General features: G+C 67.6%; 1 protein-coding gene across 2 annotated transcripts in view; it reads right to left on the reverse strand.

Annotated features, from left to right (window-relative positions):
• Positions 1 to 15,330, reverse strand: part of GABBR1 (gamma-aminobutyric acid type B receptor subunit 1) — a 42,396-nt gene extending 27,066 nt beyond the window's left edge. For both annotated transcript variants that reach the window (XR_012648515.1, XM_075016921.1), the window contains exons 1-10: positions 15,255 to 15,330; positions 14,527 to 14,730; positions 13,733 to 13,921; positions 13,133 to 13,153; positions 11,040 to 11,200; positions 6,097 to 6,231; positions 4,285 to 4,455; positions 3,754 to 3,855; positions 3,167 to 3,232; positions 164 to 355 (exon numbers count right to left, since the gene is read on the reverse strand). Coding sequence is in view for 1 of the 2 variants with exons in the window: in XM_075016921.1 (XP_074873022.1) it covers positions 164 to 355; positions 3,167 to 3,232; positions 3,754 to 3,855; positions 4,285 to 4,455; positions 6,097 to 6,231; positions 11,040 to 11,200; positions 13,133 to 13,153; positions 13,733 to 13,921; positions 14,527 to 14,730; positions 15,255 to 15,330 (1,317 nt within the window). In the remaining variant the exon portion in view is untranslated. The remainder of the gene's footprint in view (positions 1 to 163; positions 356 to 3,166; positions 3,233 to 3,753; positions 3,856 to 4,284; positions 4,456 to 6,096; positions 6,232 to 11,039; positions 11,201 to 13,132; positions 13,154 to 13,732; positions 13,922 to 14,526; positions 14,731 to 15,254) is intronic.
• Positions 15,331 to 18,668: the final 3,338 nt, after the last annotated feature.

An 18,668-nucleotide genomic window follows, 5' to 3' on the forward strand; every position in this document is an offset into this window, starting at 1 on the left:
CTGCAGGTCCTCCCCCCCAGCTGTGTTGGCCCCCACTGACCCCCAATTCCATCGTCCTCCAAGGTCTCTGTTCCCACCGCTCCCAGTCGCCCCAGCCCAGCTCCCATGTTGCATGCCCCCCAGTGGCCCCTGCCCCACTCAGCCCAGCCCAGCCCAGGCGCACCATGTTGGAGATGCTGCGGGTGTTCTCGGGGTTCAGCATGACGATCTCCGTGGTGACGTGCCCCTCCACCGCCTCCGCCATCTCCGCCTCCGTGCAGTTGATGGCGGGGTCCTTGATGCGGAACCAGTTGTCAGCGTACCAGCCAATCAGGAACCACACGTACCGCTTCCCATACAGCTTCTCCTTGTACACCTGCACGACGAGGGACGGGGAGCTGCTGAGACCGGCAACCAGCTTCGCCCACCCACGCTGCCAGCCAGCCAGCCAGCCAGACGTCCGCCCGTCCGTCCATCCACCCTGCCAGCCGCCCGTCCGTCCAACCACCCTGCCAGCCAGCCACCCGTCCGTCCATCCACCCTGCCAGCCACCCGTCTGCCCGTCCGTCCATCCACCCTGCCAGCCAGCCAGCCGTCCGCCCGTCCAGCCATCCACTTGGCCAGCCAGCCAGCCAATTGTCCACCCGTCTGGCCATCCACCCTGCCATCCAGCCGTCCGCCCGTCCGGCCATCCACCCCGCCAGCTAGCTGCCCACTTGTCCAGCCATCCACTCTGCCAGCCGGCCAGCCAGTTGCCCACACATCCATCCATTCACTCTGCCAGCCAGCCAGCCAGTTGTCCACACATCCATCTGTCCACTCTGCCAGCCAGCCATCCACCAGTCCATCCATCCACCCTGCCAGCCAGCCAGCCAGTTGTCCACCCAGCCAGCCATCCACTCTGCCAGCCAGCCAGCCAGTCGTCCACATGTCCATCCGTCCACCCTGCCAGCCAGCCAGCCAGTCGTCCACATGTCCATCCGTCCACCCTGCCAGCCAGCCAGCCAGTCGTCCACATGTCCATCCGTCCACCCTGCCAGCCAGCCAGCTAGTTCTCCGCCCGTCCGGCCATCCACCCTGCCAGCCAGCCAGCCAGTTCTCCGCCCGTCCATCCATCCACCCTGCCAGCCAGCCAGCCAGTCGTCCACCCATCCGTCCATCCACTCTGCTAGCCAGCCTGCCTTCTGTCCATCCATCCATCCATCCATCCAGACAGCCTGCTGTCTTCCATCCCTCCACCCTGTCAGCCAGCCATCCATCTGTCTGTCCCTCCACCCTGCCCTCTGTCCTTCCAGCCCGCTGCCCATCTGCCCATCCACCCTTCCAGCCAGCAAGGCGTCCGCCCTTTCACCCTGCCCTCCATCTCTCCAGCCAGCCAGTCAGCCAGCCCTCTGTCCGTCTGGCCATCTGCCCTGCCCCCCGTCTGTCCCTCCACCCTGCCCTCTGTCCCTCCAGCAAGCCAGCCCTCTTTCCTTCCACCTTGACAGCCAGCCAGCCCTCCATCCACATGTCCATCCACCCTGTCTTCTACCCATCCATCCATCCCCATCTACCCACCATCCACCCATCCATCTCCTTACATCCCATCCACCCACCCATCCACCCTGCCTTCCTTCCACCCATCCATCCATTCATTTCCTTCCACCCCCTCCATCCATCCATCCACCCTGTCTTCCATCATTCCTTCCACCCATCCATCCATCCCCATCTACCCGCCGTCCACCCACCCATCCACCCTGCCTTCCTTCCACCCATCAATCCATCCATTTCCTTCCACCCCATCCACTCCGCCTTCCTTCCACCCCATCCACACATCCACCCATCCCCACTTCCACACATCCACCCATCCCTATCTACCTGCCACCCATCCATCCATCCATTCACCCAGCCAGCCCTGCCTCCATCCCTGCCTCCTCCAGCACACCAGGGTTCCCAGTGAGCTGAGCGCTGGGATGGCCGCCCAGGAGAGATTTGGGTGCAGCCCAGCTGGTTAGCAGAGCGCCCGCGGCTGGCAGCCTGGGTTTCTATCAGTGGTAAACATCCACACAGGCCTCAGTGCACAGAACAAGATGTATTCCACCCACGGCTGGAAACTTTAGCCCTCCATCCTTCTTCCTCCCTCCTTCCACCTCCCATCCCTCCCCACTCCCTCATCCGGGTAAGCGCGGCACCGCTGCGGGCCGAGGGCCCTGCTCCATGGTTAGCGCAGTGGCCTTGGAAATCCCGGCTGGGCAGGCTGGATTTACCAGAGACAGCTGTGACGGGTGCTGCTCGGTGCTGCCATGAGGGCAGGGACTGGACTCGATGAGCTCTCGAGGTCCCCCAACAGCTCTAGAGATAGGTATATCTCCCCCTCTTAGGGGTCTGGCCACTCACCCCTTCGAGCGCAATCCACAGCCACCCACACCCCTGCCCCCTGGCACATGCCCAGAGGTCTCTCTCTAGGCATATTCTCCACACAACCCCTAGGTGGAGATGGCTACACCACGATGAAGGTGTTCCCCGACTCCTGGATGGGGCGGGGAATCTAGGACAGGGCACTAAGGGACCAGTGCAGCTGGGCCAGGCGAGGGGTGACCCAGAATCAAACCAGCGCCCCAGGGACAAAGATACACACGGATGCCAACACACGGTGGAGCTGCCTGGGTCCCTGCAGTGGTGGCCACAAGCTGCAACAGCAGAAGGGCTTGGACTGGGGGCTGGCACGGGGGGTATCGCAGGAGGCCAGGTGTGGGGCTCAGCCCCACAGCACCAGACAGCTGGGAGACAGCCTGGAGCTGTGCCCGGGGAGGCCTTGTGGTGAGTGTGTGCGTGTCCTGGGGCAACAGAGTGTGTGGTGTGGTGTGTGTGCACGTGTGTTGTGGAACATGTGTTCACGTTGCGGGGCGAGTGCAGGGTGTGGCAGCTGTGTGTGTTGCGAGGCATCAGTCCGTGTGTGTTGCGGGGTGTGCACATGTGTCGTGTGTGGGTGCTGTGGGGTCTGTGTGGGTAACAGGGTGAACCCCTGCAGCTCCTGGGCACACAACGGGCTGTGGGGCAGGCACTCAGCTCAGACCCACACAGCCCTTGCCACTCTTGCCTGGCTGCCCCCCAGCGCTCAGCGTGATTCCCCCTCCCCCTCCCCAAGGGGCGGAGCCCAGCCCCTGCATGCCGGCTGCCCCCCCACACACAGACCCCCAGGTCTCACCTCACAGAAGACCTTGCGTGCTTCGGTCTCGTAGAAGAGCCCCACGATGATGCGGGCATCCTGGCGCTGGGGGGGGCCCGGGCCCACGCCAGCCGAGGGAGACAGGGTTACAGCTCTGCTCTGCCTCCAGACACCGCAAGACAGCCCCCCCACTTCCCACCTCAAGGGGGGAATATGCAGACACTCGCAGAGCTCCAAGCACACCCCAGGCTCACGGCCAGCTCTGGGGCGACCCACCGGGAGAGGCCAGGGGAGAAGGGGTGCCGCCCACAGTCCCAGGGGAGTCCCAGGCATCCCGCGGACAGACAGCACAGAACACAGGGACGAACAGAGCTGGGCAGGACCCAGGGGCCAGAGACCCCCACCAGGGAGAAGGTCCCCATCTATGTAGCCCTCCCTGGGCACCCACCAGCCGTCGGCCTGTCCCCACTCTGTCCTCAGCCCCTCCCAGCCCCAGCACCCCGACAGCTCGGCTCAGCTGCGGGACCCCCAGCCCCAGACCCCTCCAGTTTCACCCCAGGCCCCTCCCACCAGCCCCAGGCCCTGCCCTCCTCCCCCAGAGCCAGGCCCCGCTCAGGAGCTCTCACCTTGAGGTTGCGGACGGGGGCGGCGGGGTCAGAGAAGAAGCTCTGGCGGAAGGTGATTTCAATGCCAGCCTCCTTCACCCGCTGGTCCAGGTCATCCAGGGTCTGGGGCAGGGGGAGAAAGAATGCGGGTTGGTGGGGAGATGGGGGGCCGTGGGGCACAGAGGGGGCCGGGGGGGGTCCGAAGGGGGCACCGGGACATGGGGGCTCTGGGGTCGGTGGGGGGCACCGGGAGATGAGGGCTCCGGGGAAGGGGCACTGTGCGGGGACACAGGGGGACCCCAGGTGTCTGGCAGAGAGGGGCGCAGGGCAGGGGCTCTGCAATGGCTGGGAGGTCGCAGGGCTGCTGGAGTCGGGCCCCTCAGGGAGCCAAGGCTCGGGGAGCCCCCAGGAGGCGTGGGGTGCAGTGGGCACAGGCAGGTGCTGGGCTGGCGGCCCAGGGGGGCTGCAGACGGGGGTGAGGGAGCTGCACGGGGTCAGAGCAGAGAAGGGCTGGGGGGGCAGCGGTGGCGCCGCACGGGGCAGAGGCCGTACCGAGGTGAAGACTTCGGTGGTCTGCTGGATGGTGGCGATCTTGGTCCAACCCCACTTCTTGAAGAGCTGGACGCGGGTGGGGTTGTGCAGCGTGGCCGAGGGGTGGGTGCGGAAGAAGGTGGGGAACCGCTGGCGGTTGGAGAGCGCCGGGGAGCTGGAGCCGTACGACAGCTGCGGGGGGGTGGGGTCAGGGTGGGCGCCCCACACGGCCCACATGCAAAGCACCCCCCCACCTATCCCGCACCCTCACACCCACGCCCCGCACGTCCCCACCCCTGCGCGTGCCCCCCACCACCCCACTCTCCCCCCCAGCCCAACCCCTGCACCCAACACCCCAGCACACAGGTCCCCAAGCCACAATCTCCTGTCGCCAGACACCGGGTGCCTCGGTTTCCCCAGGTGTTGCCCACTTCACTAGGGGCGGAGGGGGGGCTTTTTTTCTCTGCACAGATCTGGGGGCGACTGAGCTCGGAACCTGCACAGCCAGGGTGCTCCAGTGCCACCTCCCAGCCCTGCCCCCTGCCCTGCCCCACCAGCACGTGCCGCTCCAGTGCCACCTCCCAGCCCTGCCCCCCTGCCCTGCCCCACCAGCACGTGCCGCTCCAGTGCCACCTCCCAGCCCTGCCCCCTGCCCTGCCCCACCAGCACGTGCCGCTCCAGTGCCACCTCCCAGCCCTGCCCCCCTGCCCTGCCCCACCAGCACGTGCCACTCCAGTGCCACCTCCCAGCCCTGCCCCCTGCCCTGCCCCACCAGCACGTGCCGCTCCAGTGCCACCTCCCAGCCCTGCCCCCCTGCCCTGCCCCACCAGCACGTGCCGCTCCAGTGCCACCTCCCAGCCCTGCCCCCCTGCCCTGCCCCACCAGCACATGCCGCTCCAGTGCCACCTCCCAGCCCTGCCCCCTGCCCTGCCCCACCAGCACGTGCCGCTCCAGTGCCACCTCCCAGCCCTGCCCCCCTGCCCTGCCCTGCCCCACCAGCACGTGCCGCTCCAGTGCCACCTCCCAGCCCTGCCCCCCTGCCCTGCCCCACCAGCACGTGCCGCTCCAGTGCCACCTCCCAGCCCTGCCCCCTGCCCTGCCCTGCCCCACCAGCACGTGCCGCTCCAGTGCCACCTCCCAGCCCTGCCCCCTGCCCTGCCCCACCAGCACGTGCCGCTCCAGTGCCACCTCCCAGCCCTGCCCCCCTGCCCTGCCCTGCCCCACCAGCACGTGCCGCTCCAGTGCCACCTCCCAGCCCTGCCCCCTGCCCTGCCCCACCAGCACGTGCCTCTCCAGTGCCACCTCCCAGCCCTGCCCCCTGCCCTGCCCCACCAGCACGTGCCGCTCCAGTGCCACCTCCCAGCCCTGCCCCCCTGCCCTGCCCCACCAGCACGTGCCGCTCCAGTGCCACCTCCCAGCCCTGCCCCCCTGCCCTGCCCCACCAGCACGTGCCACTCCAGTGCCACCTCCCAGCCCTGCCCCCTGCCCTGCCCCACCAGCACGTGCCACTCCAGTGCCACCTCCCAGCCCTGCCCCCCTGCCCTGCCCCACCAGCACGTGCCGCTCCAGTGCCACCTCCCAGCCCTGCCCCCCTGCCCTGCCCCACCAGCACGTGCCGCTCCAGTGCCACCTCCCAGCCCTGCCCCCTGCCCTGCCCCACCAGCACGTGCCGCTCCAGTGCCACCTCCCAGCCCTGCCCCCCTGCCCTGCCCTGCCCCACCAGCACGTGCCGCTCCAGTGCCACCTCCCAGCCCTGCCCCCCTGCCCTGCCCCACCAGCACGTGCCGCTCCAGTGCCACCTCCCAGCCCTGCCCCCTGCCCTGCCCCACTCACCACGATGAGGTTCCACATGCGAGCGGCCTCGGCCACCAGGGTGGAGACGCTGCTGCAGCCAGGCATCAGTATGATCTTGATGGGGTCGTTGTAGAGCAGCTCGTACAGGTACTTGGTGGCCTGGCCGGGGTCACACTGCAGGGCACAGACCCACTGTCACACCGGGGCACGCCAGCCTGGCCTCTGACCCCGCCTGTAATCCCCACCAACTGCTCCGACCCACCCCCTGCGACCACCATCACCCCCCAGAGCACCTGTCCCCGGCCTCTGACCCTGCACGCCCCTCCCTGGAGCTGACCTCGCCTGTAATCCCCACCGACTGCCCCTGACCCCCACCATCACCCCCCAGCACACCCCTCCCGCCTCTGACCCCACACGCCCCTCCCCAGCTGTAACCCTGCCTGTAATCCCCACCGACTGCCCCGACCAGCACCCTGACCCCCACCATCACCCCCCAGCGCACCCCTCCTGCCTCTGACCCCGCACGCCCCCCCCAGCTCTGACCCCGCCTGTAATCCCCACCGACTGCCCCAACCCCCACCCTACACCCACTATCGCCCCCCAGCGTACCCCCCCCACCTCTAACCCCGCATGCCCCTTCGGCTGTAACCTCGCCTGTAATCCCCACCGACTGCCCCGACCAGCACCCTGACCCCCACCATCACCCCCCAGCGCACCCCTCCTGCCTCTGACCCCGCACGCCCCTCCCCAGCTGTAACCCCGCCTGTAATCCCCACCGACTGCCCCGACCAGCACCCTGACCCCCACCATCACCCCCCAGCGCACCCCTCCTGCCTCTGACCCCGCACGCCCCCCCCAGCTCTGACCCTGCCTGTAATCCCCACTGACTGCCCCAACCCCCACCCTACACCCACTATCGCCCCCCAGCGTACCCCCCCCACCTCTAACCCCGCATGCCCCTTCGGCTGTAACCTCGCCTGTAATCCCCACCGACTGCCCCGACCAGCACCCTGACCCCCACCATCACCCCCCAGCGCACCCCTCCTGCCTCTGACCCCGCACGCCCCTCCCCAGCTGTAACCCCGCCTGTAATCCCCACCGACTGCCCCGACCAGCACCCTGACCCCCACCATCACCCCCCAGCGCACCCCTCCTGCCTCTGACCCCGCACGCCCCCCCCAGCTCTGACCCTGCCTGTAATCCCCACTGACTGCCCCAACCCCCACCCTACACCCACTATCGCCCCCCAGCGTACCCCCCCCACCTCTAACCCCGCATGCCCCTTCGGCTGTAACCTCGCCTGTAATCCCCACCGACTGCCCCGACCCACACCCTGCGCCCACCATCACCCCCCAGCCCACCCCTCCCCGGCCTCTGACCCCGCCTGTAATCCCCACCGACTGCCCCGACCCTCACCATCACCCCCCAGTGCACCCCTCCCGCCTCTAACCCCGCACGATGCTCCCTGGCTGTAACCCCACCTGTAATCCCCACCGACTGCCCCAACTCCCACCCTGCACCCACCATCACGCCCAGCGCACCCCTCCCGCCTCTGACCCTGCACGCCCCTCCCCAGCTGTAACCCCACCTGTAATCCCCACTGACTTCCCAGACCCCCACCCCGCACCCACCATCACCCCCCAGCTCACCCCTCCTGGCTCTGACCCCGCACGCCCCTCCCCGGCTGTAACCCCTCCTGTAATCCCCACTGACTGCCCCTGACAACCACCCTGCACCCACCATCACCCCCCAGCCCACCCATCCCCGGCTCCAACCCCTCACACCCCTCCCCAGCTCTGTCCCTGCCTGTAATCCCCACTGACTGTCCCTGACCCCCACCCGGCGCCCACCATCACTCCCAGCGCATCTCTCCTCGGCTGTGACCCAGCACTGCTCCCAGACCTAGGATACACCTCAGGAGTCCTGGCTCTCAGCGCCCCCCGCTCCAACCCCTAGCCCCCACTGCCCCGCAGTGCTGGGGGTGAAACCGAGGTGTCCTGCTCTAACCTACGGCACCCCATGGCCCTCTCAAGAGTCCAGGATGGATCCCTGGAGCCCTGCCCCCCCCGCCCCTCCAAGGTCACAGCCCCCCCCATTCCCGGCTGGTCACCAGCAGGGGCCATGAATTATTCAGGACCTGGCAGCTGGGGGAGAGCCGATCAGTTTCCATGACAACCCCAGGAGCAGGCAAAGCAGCTTGTGCTGCCATGGTAACCGTCACCCCAGGGGTGGGGAGAGACAGAGAGATGGGGATGGGCTGAGACCCCAGAGGAGACGTGGCTGGACGGACGGATGGATGGACCGACGCAGGAGGACACACACAGAGATGGGGACGGGCCCAGAGCTCACAGGAGACATGGCTGGACGGATGGACCGACGCAGGAGGACACACACAGAGATGGGGACAGGCCCAGAGCTCAGAGGAGACGCGGACGGACAGAGGGGTGCATGAGGACAGATGTAGGGAATCCGTCCGCTGGGGCCGTTTGGCGTCACCCTCGGTCTGGTGCACCGACGGCCCGGAGGAGGTTGTGTTTCCTGGGAAACTGTGGCCAGCTCTCACTGGCGATCTGCCCCAGTGGAGAGGAAAGCGGCTCGCCCCCAGCCCAGCCCAGCCTGGCCTGGGCAGCGCTCCTGGGGACACGCACAGTGCGAGCAGGGCTTGGGGGAGTGGGTGGCCCGGCTCCCTTTACTGCTGCTCTGACCACCAGCCCCTGCTGCCCTCCCACAGCCAGGACTCCTGGCTGTAACCCGCCAGACTCCCATTGCCCCCTCCCAGAGCCAGGGACAGAACCCAGGAGTCCTGGCTCTAACCCGCCAGACCCCCATCACCCGCCTCCCAGAGCCAGGGACAGAACCCAGGAGTCCAGGGCCCCCACCTCCCATCCAGCCCATGCCCCTCTCAAAGCCCAGAGAGAAGCCACCCCAGGAGTCTCGGCTCCCAGACCCATTGTTATAACTCACCAGACCCCTTGACCCGCCCGGAGCTAGTGATAGAGCTCAGGTGTGTGGGCTCCCAGCCCCACTGAAACAACTGACTAGCCCTATGGGCCCTCCCAGAGGCCAGGATAGGACCCAGGGCTCCTCGGTCTCAGCCCCCACTGCCGCCTGACAGGCCGTGGGCACGCATAAGTGTGCCAGAGGCAAGTGACTCCAAGCGCCCCAGGGAATCTGGGAGTGGGCGTGCCAGAGGAGGGCAGAGAACCGAGGGCACAAAAAGCCAGCGAGCGTGCAACAAGTGGCGTGTGCAAGGAACGGGGGGGAAGGGCGACACACATAGGAAACAGCAAGGCAGCAGGGGCTGACCTGATTGTGCGACACAGAGCACCGGGGAATGTGCGAGGGAGAAGGATGAGCGTGCGAGACAGAAAGCACAGGGGAACAGGCATCTGCTGCGAGTTCCCCCAGACATCTGCGGTCTGAATGCAGCCCTCACCCTCACCCCCACCCATCACCCTCCTCTGGGCCACCTTCCCCCACTGGGGCCCCCGGCAGGAGCGCCCCATGTTCAGCCCTATTGATGCCCCCTGGCCCCCCGGCCCCTGCACTGCCAGTGCCCCCCTACCCACCCCACACCCCGGCTGGCGTTCCCTGGGCCACAGGGACACAGCTGCCCCCTGCAGCCCAGCTGTGGCGGTGTCCCCTGAGCTCAACACCCCATGTCCAGTCCTGCTCCCCATCCGAGCTCACTGTGGGATTGCGTGTGCCCAGCCCCACTGGAGCCTTCTTGCATTCCAGCTGCTGTGCTGCCAGTGCCCCCCAACACAGCCCCACACCTAACATATCCCCTGCTTCCTCTGCTCAGCACCGCGCCCCTCCTCGGGCTGCGCCATTCCAGCCCTGTGCCCCCAGCACCCAGCCCTGCACTTCCCTTGCCCAGCCCCCCATGCCCCTGCCAGTGCCCCCCAACACAGCCCCACACCTAACATATCCCCTGCTTGCTCTGCTCAGCACCGCGCCCCTCCTCGGGCTGCGCCATTCCAGCCCTGTGCCCCCAGCACCCAGCCCTGCACCTCCCTCGCCCAGCCCCCATAGTCCTGCTGGAGCCCCCAGCGCCCAGCCCTGCACCCCCTCGCCCGGCCCCCCATGCCCCTGCCACTGCCCCCCAACACAGCCCCACACCTAACATATCCCCTGCTTCCTCTGCTCAGCACCGCGCCCCTCCTCGGGCTGCGCCATTCCAGCCCTGTGCCCCCAGCACCCAGCCCTGCACCCCCTCGCCCGGCCCCCCATGCCCCTGCCAGTGCCCCCCAACACAGCCCCACACCTAACATATCCCCTGCTTCCTCTGCTCAGCACCGCGCCCCTCCTCGGGCTGCGCCATTCCAGCCCTGTGCCCCCAGCACCCAGCCCTGCACCTCCCTCGCCCAGCCCCCAGAGTCCTGCTGGAGCCCCCAGCGCCCAGCCCTGCACCCCCTCGCCCGGCCCCCCATGCCCCTGCCACTGCCCCCAGTGCCCAGCCCTGCACCCCCTCGCCTGGCCCCCCATGCCCCTGCCAGTGCCCCCACCGCCCAGCCCTGCACCCCCTCGCCCGGCCCCCCACGCCCCTGCCAGTGCCCCCACCGCCCAGCCCGGCCCCTCTCACCCAAACCTCCATGCACCTGCTGGTGCCCCCAGAGCCCAGCCCTGCACCCCTTGTCCCGTCCCCAGCGCCCAGCCCCGCACCCCTCGCCTGCCCCCCACGCCCCTGCCGGTGCCCCCAGCGCCCAGCCCCGCACCCCCTCGCCCAGCCCCCCGTGCCCCTACTAGTGCCCCCAGCGCCCAGCCCCGCACCCCTCGCCTGCCCCCCACGCCCCTGCCGGTGCCCCCAGCGCCCAGCCCTGCACCCCCTCGCCCAGCCCCCCACGCCCCTGCCGGTGTCCCCAGCGCCCAGCCCTGCACCCCCTCGCCCGGCCCCCCACGCCCCTGCCGGTGCCCCCAGCGCCCAGCCCTGCACCCCCTTGCCTGGCCCCCCATGCCCCTGCCGGTGCCCCCCGGCGCACCTTGCTGTCGTGATGGATGAGGCGCAGCTCGTGGTCCGGCAGGATGTCCCGGCGGCGGTTCACGTCCTCCAGCGCCATGCGCACGGCGGGCAGACAGGCCTGGCCCCCCGGCCAGCCGCCGCTCATGGGGAAGAGCGCCCCGACGTGCACCGCCCGCCTGCCTGCGGCCGGCCCCGGCGCGCCCGTCAGCGCCAGCAGCAGCAGCAGCAGCAGCGCCAGCAGCGGCGCGGGGCGCATGGCCGGGCCGGGCAGGGCCGGGCCAGGCCGGGGCGCTCAGGGCTGGGGCGCGCGGGGGTCCCGGGGCCCGGCCATAGCGCTCGGCTCTGCGGCGGCGGCGGCGGGGGGCGGAGCGAGGGGGAGGGGCGCGTGGGAGCGGCGGAGAGGGAGGGGAGGGGAGGGGGAGGGATGCAGGCGGGGGGGTGGGAGGGAGGAGTGGGAAGGGGAGGAGGGAGCGGGGGAGGGTGGCAGGCTGCAGGCTGGGGGGGATGTGGGGGGAGGGATGGAGGGAGTGGGATGGAGAGGAGGGGGAGGGGTGTGCGGGGAGGGAGGAGTGGGACGGGGGAGGGGGAAGGCATGGAGGAGCGGATGGAGAGATACAGGGAGTGTGGAGGGGTAGGATGCAAGAAGGGAGGGGAAGGGATGGAGAGGAGGGGGAGGAGGAGTGGGGAGGGGGAGGGGGAAGGGACGGATGGGCGGATGGAGAGATACAGGGAGTGTGGAGGGGTGGGATGCAGGAAGGGAGGGGGAGGGATGGAGACGAGGGGGGAGGGGTGGGATGCAGGGGGGAGGAGGAGTGGGAAGCGGGAGGAGGAAGGGATGGAGGGGCGGATGGAGGGATGCAGGAAGTGTGAAGGGGTGGGATGCAGGAAGGGAGGGGGAGGAATGGGGAGGAGGGGGAGGGGGTGGGTTCGGGGGGAGGAGGAGTGGGAAGGGGGAGGGGAAGGGATGGAGGGGCAGACGGAGGGATGCAGGGAGCGTGGAGGGGTAGGATGCAAGAAGGGAGGGGGAGGGATGGAGAGGAGGGGGAGGAGGAGTGGGGAGGGGGAGGGGGAAGGGACGGATGGGCGGATGGAGAGATACAGGGAGTGTGGAGGGGTGGGATGCGGGGGGGGGTGGGTTTGGCAGGAGGAGGAGTGGGAAGAGGGGAAGGCTGCAGGCTAGGGGGAGGGATGCATGGGGTGGCAGGGTGGGGACGGTGGGGTAAATGCAGTGGGGGGTCGGACTGAGCAGGCTGGGGGGAAGAAGGAGGAACAGATGAGGAACGAGGGAAGGGAGAAGCCAGAGGCTGGGGCGATAGTTACAGGAGTGGGGAAGACCCCAGGGGAGGAGCAGGGAATGGGAGTTTTGGAGGTACAAGTGGTGGTGGGCGGTCGCTGGGGAGGAGCGGGGGAGGAGGAGTTGGGGGGCAGGGGAAGTTGGGGACAGGGACAGGGGTCGCTGGGGGGAGGTGGAGTTGGGGGGCAGGGGGTTACTGGGGAGGAGCAGGGGAGGGGGAGTTGGGGGACAAGGGGGTTGGGGGAGTTGGGGAGCGGGGGGAGAGGTTATCTCCCAGCAGGTGCCAGCATTTGGCCGCACTCAGGCCCAGTGGGGTGGGGGCAGGAGGACCGTCTCCGGGGGGGGGGGACGATCGCATGGGGACACCCCCAGACCAACACCCTCTAAGAGCCGCATGCTGCCCCGCCCCCGCCAGCCTCCCACCCGGAGCCTCAGGAAACCGACAGCCGCTTGGGTGGGCAGGGGGAGGCCAGGCAGGGCATATGGGGGAGGCAGAACATGGGGCACAGAGCCCCCCACGTCAGCTCTGGAGCCCCGTGGGGGGGCAGCCCCAGTTCTGTGCCTGGCTGGGGATTGCGGGGTACCTCTGAGGTGGGGGGGGCAGCGCCCCACCCCTGCAGGAGGGGCCAGGCCCTGCCCCATGGCGCTGGTGCTGCAGTGCAGCCGGGCAGGATGTAGGTCAGGCTGGGATTAGGGGTGTTGGCAGCCCGGCCAGCCAAGGAGCACCCGGGGCAGTATCCGCCCTCCACCCACACCCCAGTGAGCACCCAGCGCCCGGGGCCACCATGGGGCTGGGAGGGGAGTGGGGAGCCACTCACCTGTGGAGATGGGGCGTCGCACTGGGGGGGAAGGAGAGGGGCTCAGTGATGGACCCCACACATCCAGAGAAATGGCCCACTGGGCTCCTACCCCACCGCCCCTGCCCCACACACCCCTCACCCCACCGCTCCTCACACGGCCCTGCCCCACACACCCCTCACCCCACCACCCCTCACATGGCCCCTGCTCCACACGCCCCTCACTCCACATGGCCCTGCCTCACACGCCCCTCACACAGCTCCTGCCCCTCACACAGCCCTACCCCTCACACAGCCCCTGCCCCACATGCCCCTCACCTCACCACTCCCACATGGCCCCTGCCCCACATGCCCCTCACATGGCCCCTGCCCCACATACCCTACCCTCACCGCCCCCACATGGCCCTGCCCCACACGCCCCTCGCCCCCTCACACAGCCCCTGCCCCACACACCCCTCACCCCACAGCTCCTGCCCCACATGCCCCTCAACCCACAGCCGCTCACATAGTCTCTGTCGCAGAGCCCCTCACCCCACGGGCCCTGCACCACATGTCCCACAGCCCCAGGCCCACACCCGCCACCCAGCCCCCCCCCCCCAGTGCCCCCCGCGCCCGACTCACGTTCGCAGACAGGTTTGGGGGAGCTCCAGCGCCCCACCTTGGTGCAGGTGCTGCGGGCGCTGCCGGCCAGGCGGAAGCCGGCGTTGCAGTGGTATTCCACCCAGGTGCCCTCCACCGGCAGCCGCTCCAGCGCCCGCACCACCGCCTGCCCGTTCTCCAGGCTCAGGTGCATCCGCGGGCAGGTGCGCACTGTGGGGCGGGAGGGTCAGAGCCGGCGGGGGGCAGCCGCGCCCCCCCTGCCCCAGTCCTGCCCCCAGCCCCCCCAGCCAGGCCCGCCCCCGCCTCTGCCCCCCAGCCAGGCCCAGCCCCACCCCTGGCCCCCAGCCAGGCCCTGCCCTCAGCCCCAGCCAGGCCCAGCCCACCAGCCCCAGCCCTGCCCCCCAGCCCTGGCCAGGCCTGGCCCCCTGGCCCCAGCCCTGCCACCCAGCCCCGGCCAGGCCCAGCCAGCCCCTACCCCCTGGCCTCAGGCCTGTCCCCATCCACGCCTCTGCCCCCCGGCCCCAGGCCCGTCCCCGTCCCTGCCCCCCAGCCAGGCCCCACCCCTGCCCCTGCCCCCCAGCCAGGCTCGGCCCCCCCGATCCAGCCCCAGCCCCACTCCTGCCCCCCAGCCAGCCCTGCCCCCTGGCCTGGCCCCCCCGGCCCCGCTCCTGCCCCCCAGCCAGGCCCTGGCCTGCTCCTGTCCCCCAGCCCCACTCCTGTCCCCTGGCCAGCCCCTGCCCCATTCCCTGCCCTCCTGAGCCAGCCAGGTCTAGCCCCACTCCCGGCCTGGCCCCATTCCCTGCCCTTGGACTCACGGCAGCGGCTGGGGTGGCCCATCTCAGTCCAGGTCCCGTTGGACAGACACTTGCGCACTTTGGGCCCCACAATCTCGCGGTCGGGCCGGCACACGTATTCGATCTCGTAGTCGAACGGCAGGAAGCGCACGGTCTGCACCTGGTCTGGGGTGAGGCCCCGGTACCGGATCCCCCCATCCCGCGGCGGGTGGATGATCTCGCAGCCTGCGGGGCACAGAGCGAGCACCGTCAGCTGGGATCCTCTGCCTGAGCTGCGGGGACAGGAATGGGGTGGGTGGGGACAAGCTGGTGTGCATGTGAAGGGGTCCTTGCACGTGCGCACTTGTGTGTGCACTACTGGCCTTGTGTGCATGTGTGACACCAAGTGTGGGGGGGTGTGAGGGGGGTCCTCGCACGTGGGCACTTGTGTGTGCGCTACTGGGCTTGTGTCCATGTGCAGCCCCGAATGTGTGTTTGGGAGGGGCTTCTCTAAGTGTGCACGAGTCACGTTTGGCTCCATGTGGGTGCGTGTGCAAAGGTGTGCAGGGTTGGTGTGCGCCTGGGGTGTGCAGAGCTGAGCTTGCTGGTGTGCAGGGGGATTACACACAGGGTGTACAGGGGGTCTGGTGGGGACTCCTCAGGGCTGGCATGCAGTCCCCTGGCAGGGACAGTGGGCTGAACAGAGAAGCCCCATGAGTCAGGCCCAGCGCACAAGGCTGTGGGCAGGGAGGGAGCCAAGAGCCCTGTACCTGTCGTGCTGTTGAGTCCCAGTGCCCCAGAGCTGGGGTCTGGTATTAGCACCACGCTGAGCAGCAGGACAAGCATCTGGAGCAAGAGAGAAGAGGCGGAGAGATCAACGATAGGACCAGCCACCAGAGAGTCACAACAAAGCAAGAACCCAGGCGTCCTGCCTACAAAATCCTTCATTCCCGCGCTAACCCACTCCCCTCCCAGAGCCCACAGAGAACCCAGGCGTCCGGCCTTCCCAGCCCCCGACGCACTAACCCACCAGATCACACTCCCCTCCCAGAGCCCACAGAGAACCCAGGCATCCGGCCTTCCCCGCCCCCGACGCTCTAACCCACCGGATCACAATCCCCTCCCAGAGCCCACAGAGAACCCAGGCGTCCAGCCTTCCCCGCCCCCGACGCTCTAACCCACCGGATCACAGTCCTCTCCCACAGTCCACAGAGAACCCAGACATCCGGCCTTCCCAGCCCCCGACGCACTAACCCACCGGATCACTCTCCTTTCCCTGAGCTGGGAGTAACAACCGGGGAATGGGCACACTGAGTCCAAGCACGGCTTGCAGCCCATTACCCTGCCCCGACAGTGGCCAGTGCTGGGTATCCCAAGGGAATGCCTAGAACAGGGAATCACTTCCCCTCTGACCCCATCCTGGTTTCCAGGACACCCAGAATACAGGTCTGCCCCCTGACCGTCTCGGCCAAGAGCTGTTGATGGACACATCTTATTCTCTACTGAGCCCCCACTATAGCTCCAGCTTCCGCAGCATGCCCTGGCAAGGAGTTCCACAGGTTAACGCTGCGCCATGAGAAGAAATCCTGCCTAGCGTTTGCTTTAAACCTGCTCCCTGCTCATTTCATCAGCTGGCCGTGTTTCTTGTGTCGTGTATCAGGGTAAATAACGCTTCCTTATTCACGTTCTCCACACCAGTCACTATGTCACAGATCCCTGTTATATATGCTACAGCCACCAGAACCCCTGCACCCACAAGCTTGTACCCCGCCACCCACCAAGGATGGTAGCAGTTTGAGTCATGATTTCCCTTGACGAACACCCAGAGTAGATGGTGTTTACCTATGTTTTTGATCATTCTCTTCTTCACCTTTCAGCCACTTTGCCTGGTTCCTGCCTGTAATTGCCAGGATCGCCTCTATACCCTTTCTAGAAGACCCCAGCTGAAGAACATCAGGAGCCCTGGATCTCCCCACCTTCCATTCTCTAACCACTACACCCCACTCCCAGGACTTCAGAAAGGTTGGAAAGATGCAGGAAGTGGCACAGGGAGGAAAACGGACGACTCGGAGCATGTCAGCAGAGTCAGAGGCAAGACGGGAAAGTGCCTGCATACAGGTGGTCCCCAGCACCTTCTGTGGCCAGTATATTGGATTAGCTTCCCCCGCTGGCCCCCACCCCGAAGTGCCCATCACAGGGACTTACTGCCCCAATCCTGAGCCTGTTGTATCCCGTCTGTGCCCCTAATGTTGGGTCGTGAATTGGCTCTTGTGGGCAAGACCAGGGATGTCTTAAAGCCCGGACTCCTGGGTTCTACCAGGGCTCCCTCTAATTTCTTTCCCTCCAGCGGCAGAATAAATATTATTCTGTGCACTGAGGCAGGCGCAGATGTGCACCACCCACAGAAACACAGGCAGCCGGCCGTGGGCACTCGGCTATCCAGCTGAGCAGCACCTGAGTCTCTCCTGGGCGGCTGCCCCAGCGCTCAGCTCACAAAGAGCACTGGGTCTTGCGTGGGCTCTTTGGAAGGCAGTGGGGCCCAGGGGTTGGGGGGTCTGTCCTGCTGTAACACAGACAGTCCCCAACACCTATGGCGGTGACTATGTGCGGTAGTCTCCCTGCCCGGCACACCCAGAGACAGAGCATCCATGGGGAGGCAGGGCAGCTGGGAGGTGCTCTCTCTCGCTCTCTCTCTCTCCCTCTCTCTCTCTCTCTCTCACACACACACACTCACACACACACACAGAGTACGGCGCATCTCTCCTCCAGCAGGGGGCAGCAGAACATACACAGACAAGCCTGTGACAGATGTAGGGCTGCAGGTACCCCTCTCTCTCTCTCTCTCTCTCTCTCACACACACACACACACACACACACACACACACACGTTCCAGCCTTTTCAGCTGGGGACAGGAGACCCCTGCCTCCTGGCACACACACAGCAGGGTTCGTCTTGTCCAGCAGGGACCAGCAAGATCAGGCAGACACAAACCCACAAGGAGCAGAATGTATCCCCTTCATCGGGGGGGCAGCAGAGTCAGACAGACAGACAGACAGGCAGCGGCGGGGGGGCAGCAGGCTCAGGCAGACACACAGCAGGAGCAAACAGACAGACAGACACACAGCAGAGGGCGGCGGGGCAGAGAGACACACACACGGGGGGCAGACAGACAGACAAACATCAGAGGCCAGCAGGGCAGGCAGATACACATGGGGGGCAGACAGACAGACACACAGCAGTGGGCAGTGGGGCAGACAGACATACATGGGGGATGGACAGACAGACAGGCACACAGCAGAGGGCGGCGGGGCAGACAGACACACACAGGGGACAGACAGACACACACACACAGCAGAGGGCAGCAGGGCAGGCAGGCAGACAGACAGACAGACAGACACACACAGCAGAGGGCAGCAGGGCAGGCAGACAAACACAGAAGAGGGCAGTGGGACAGACAGACACACACGGGGCAGACAGACAGACACGCAGCAGAGGGCAGCAGCGCAGGCAGACACATGGGGGGGCAGACAGACAGACAGACACACGCAGCAGAGGGCAGCGGGGCAGACAGACAGACAGACATGCAGCGGGGGCAGCAGGGCAGACAGACAGACAGACATGCAGCGGGGGCAGCAGGGCAGACAGACAGACAGACATGCAGCGGGGGCAGCAGGGCAGGCAGACAGACAGACACGCAGCGGGGGCAGCGGGGCAGGCAGACAGACAGACAGACAGACACGCAGCGGGGGCAGCAGGGCAGGCAGACAGACAGACAGACACGCAGCGGGGGCAGCAGGGCAGACAGACAGACAGACACGCAGCGGGGGCAGCGGGGCAGGCAGACAGACAGACAGACAGACACGCAGCGGGGGCAGCAGGGCAGGCAGACAGACAGACAGACACGCAGCGGGGGCAGCAGGGCAGACAGACAGACAGACACGCAGCGGGGGCAGCGGGGCAGGCAGACAGACAGACAGACAGACATGCAGCGGGGGCAGCAGGGCAGGCAGACAGACAGACAGACACGCAGCGGGGGCAGCAGGGCAAGCAGACAGACAGACAGACACGCAGCGGGGGCAGCGGGGCAGGCAGACAGACAGACAGACACGCAGCGGGGGCAGCAGGGCAAGCAGACAGACAGACAGACACGCAGCGGGGGCAGCGGGGCAGGCAGACAGACAGA

This window comes from Carettochelys insculpta, chromosome 22 (genome assembly GCF_033958435.1).
Source record: "Carettochelys insculpta isolate YL-2023 chromosome 22, ASM3395843v1, whole genome shotgun sequence".
Classification (NCBI taxonomy): domain Eukaryota; kingdom Metazoa; phylum Chordata; order Testudines; family Carettochelyidae; genus Carettochelys; species Carettochelys insculpta.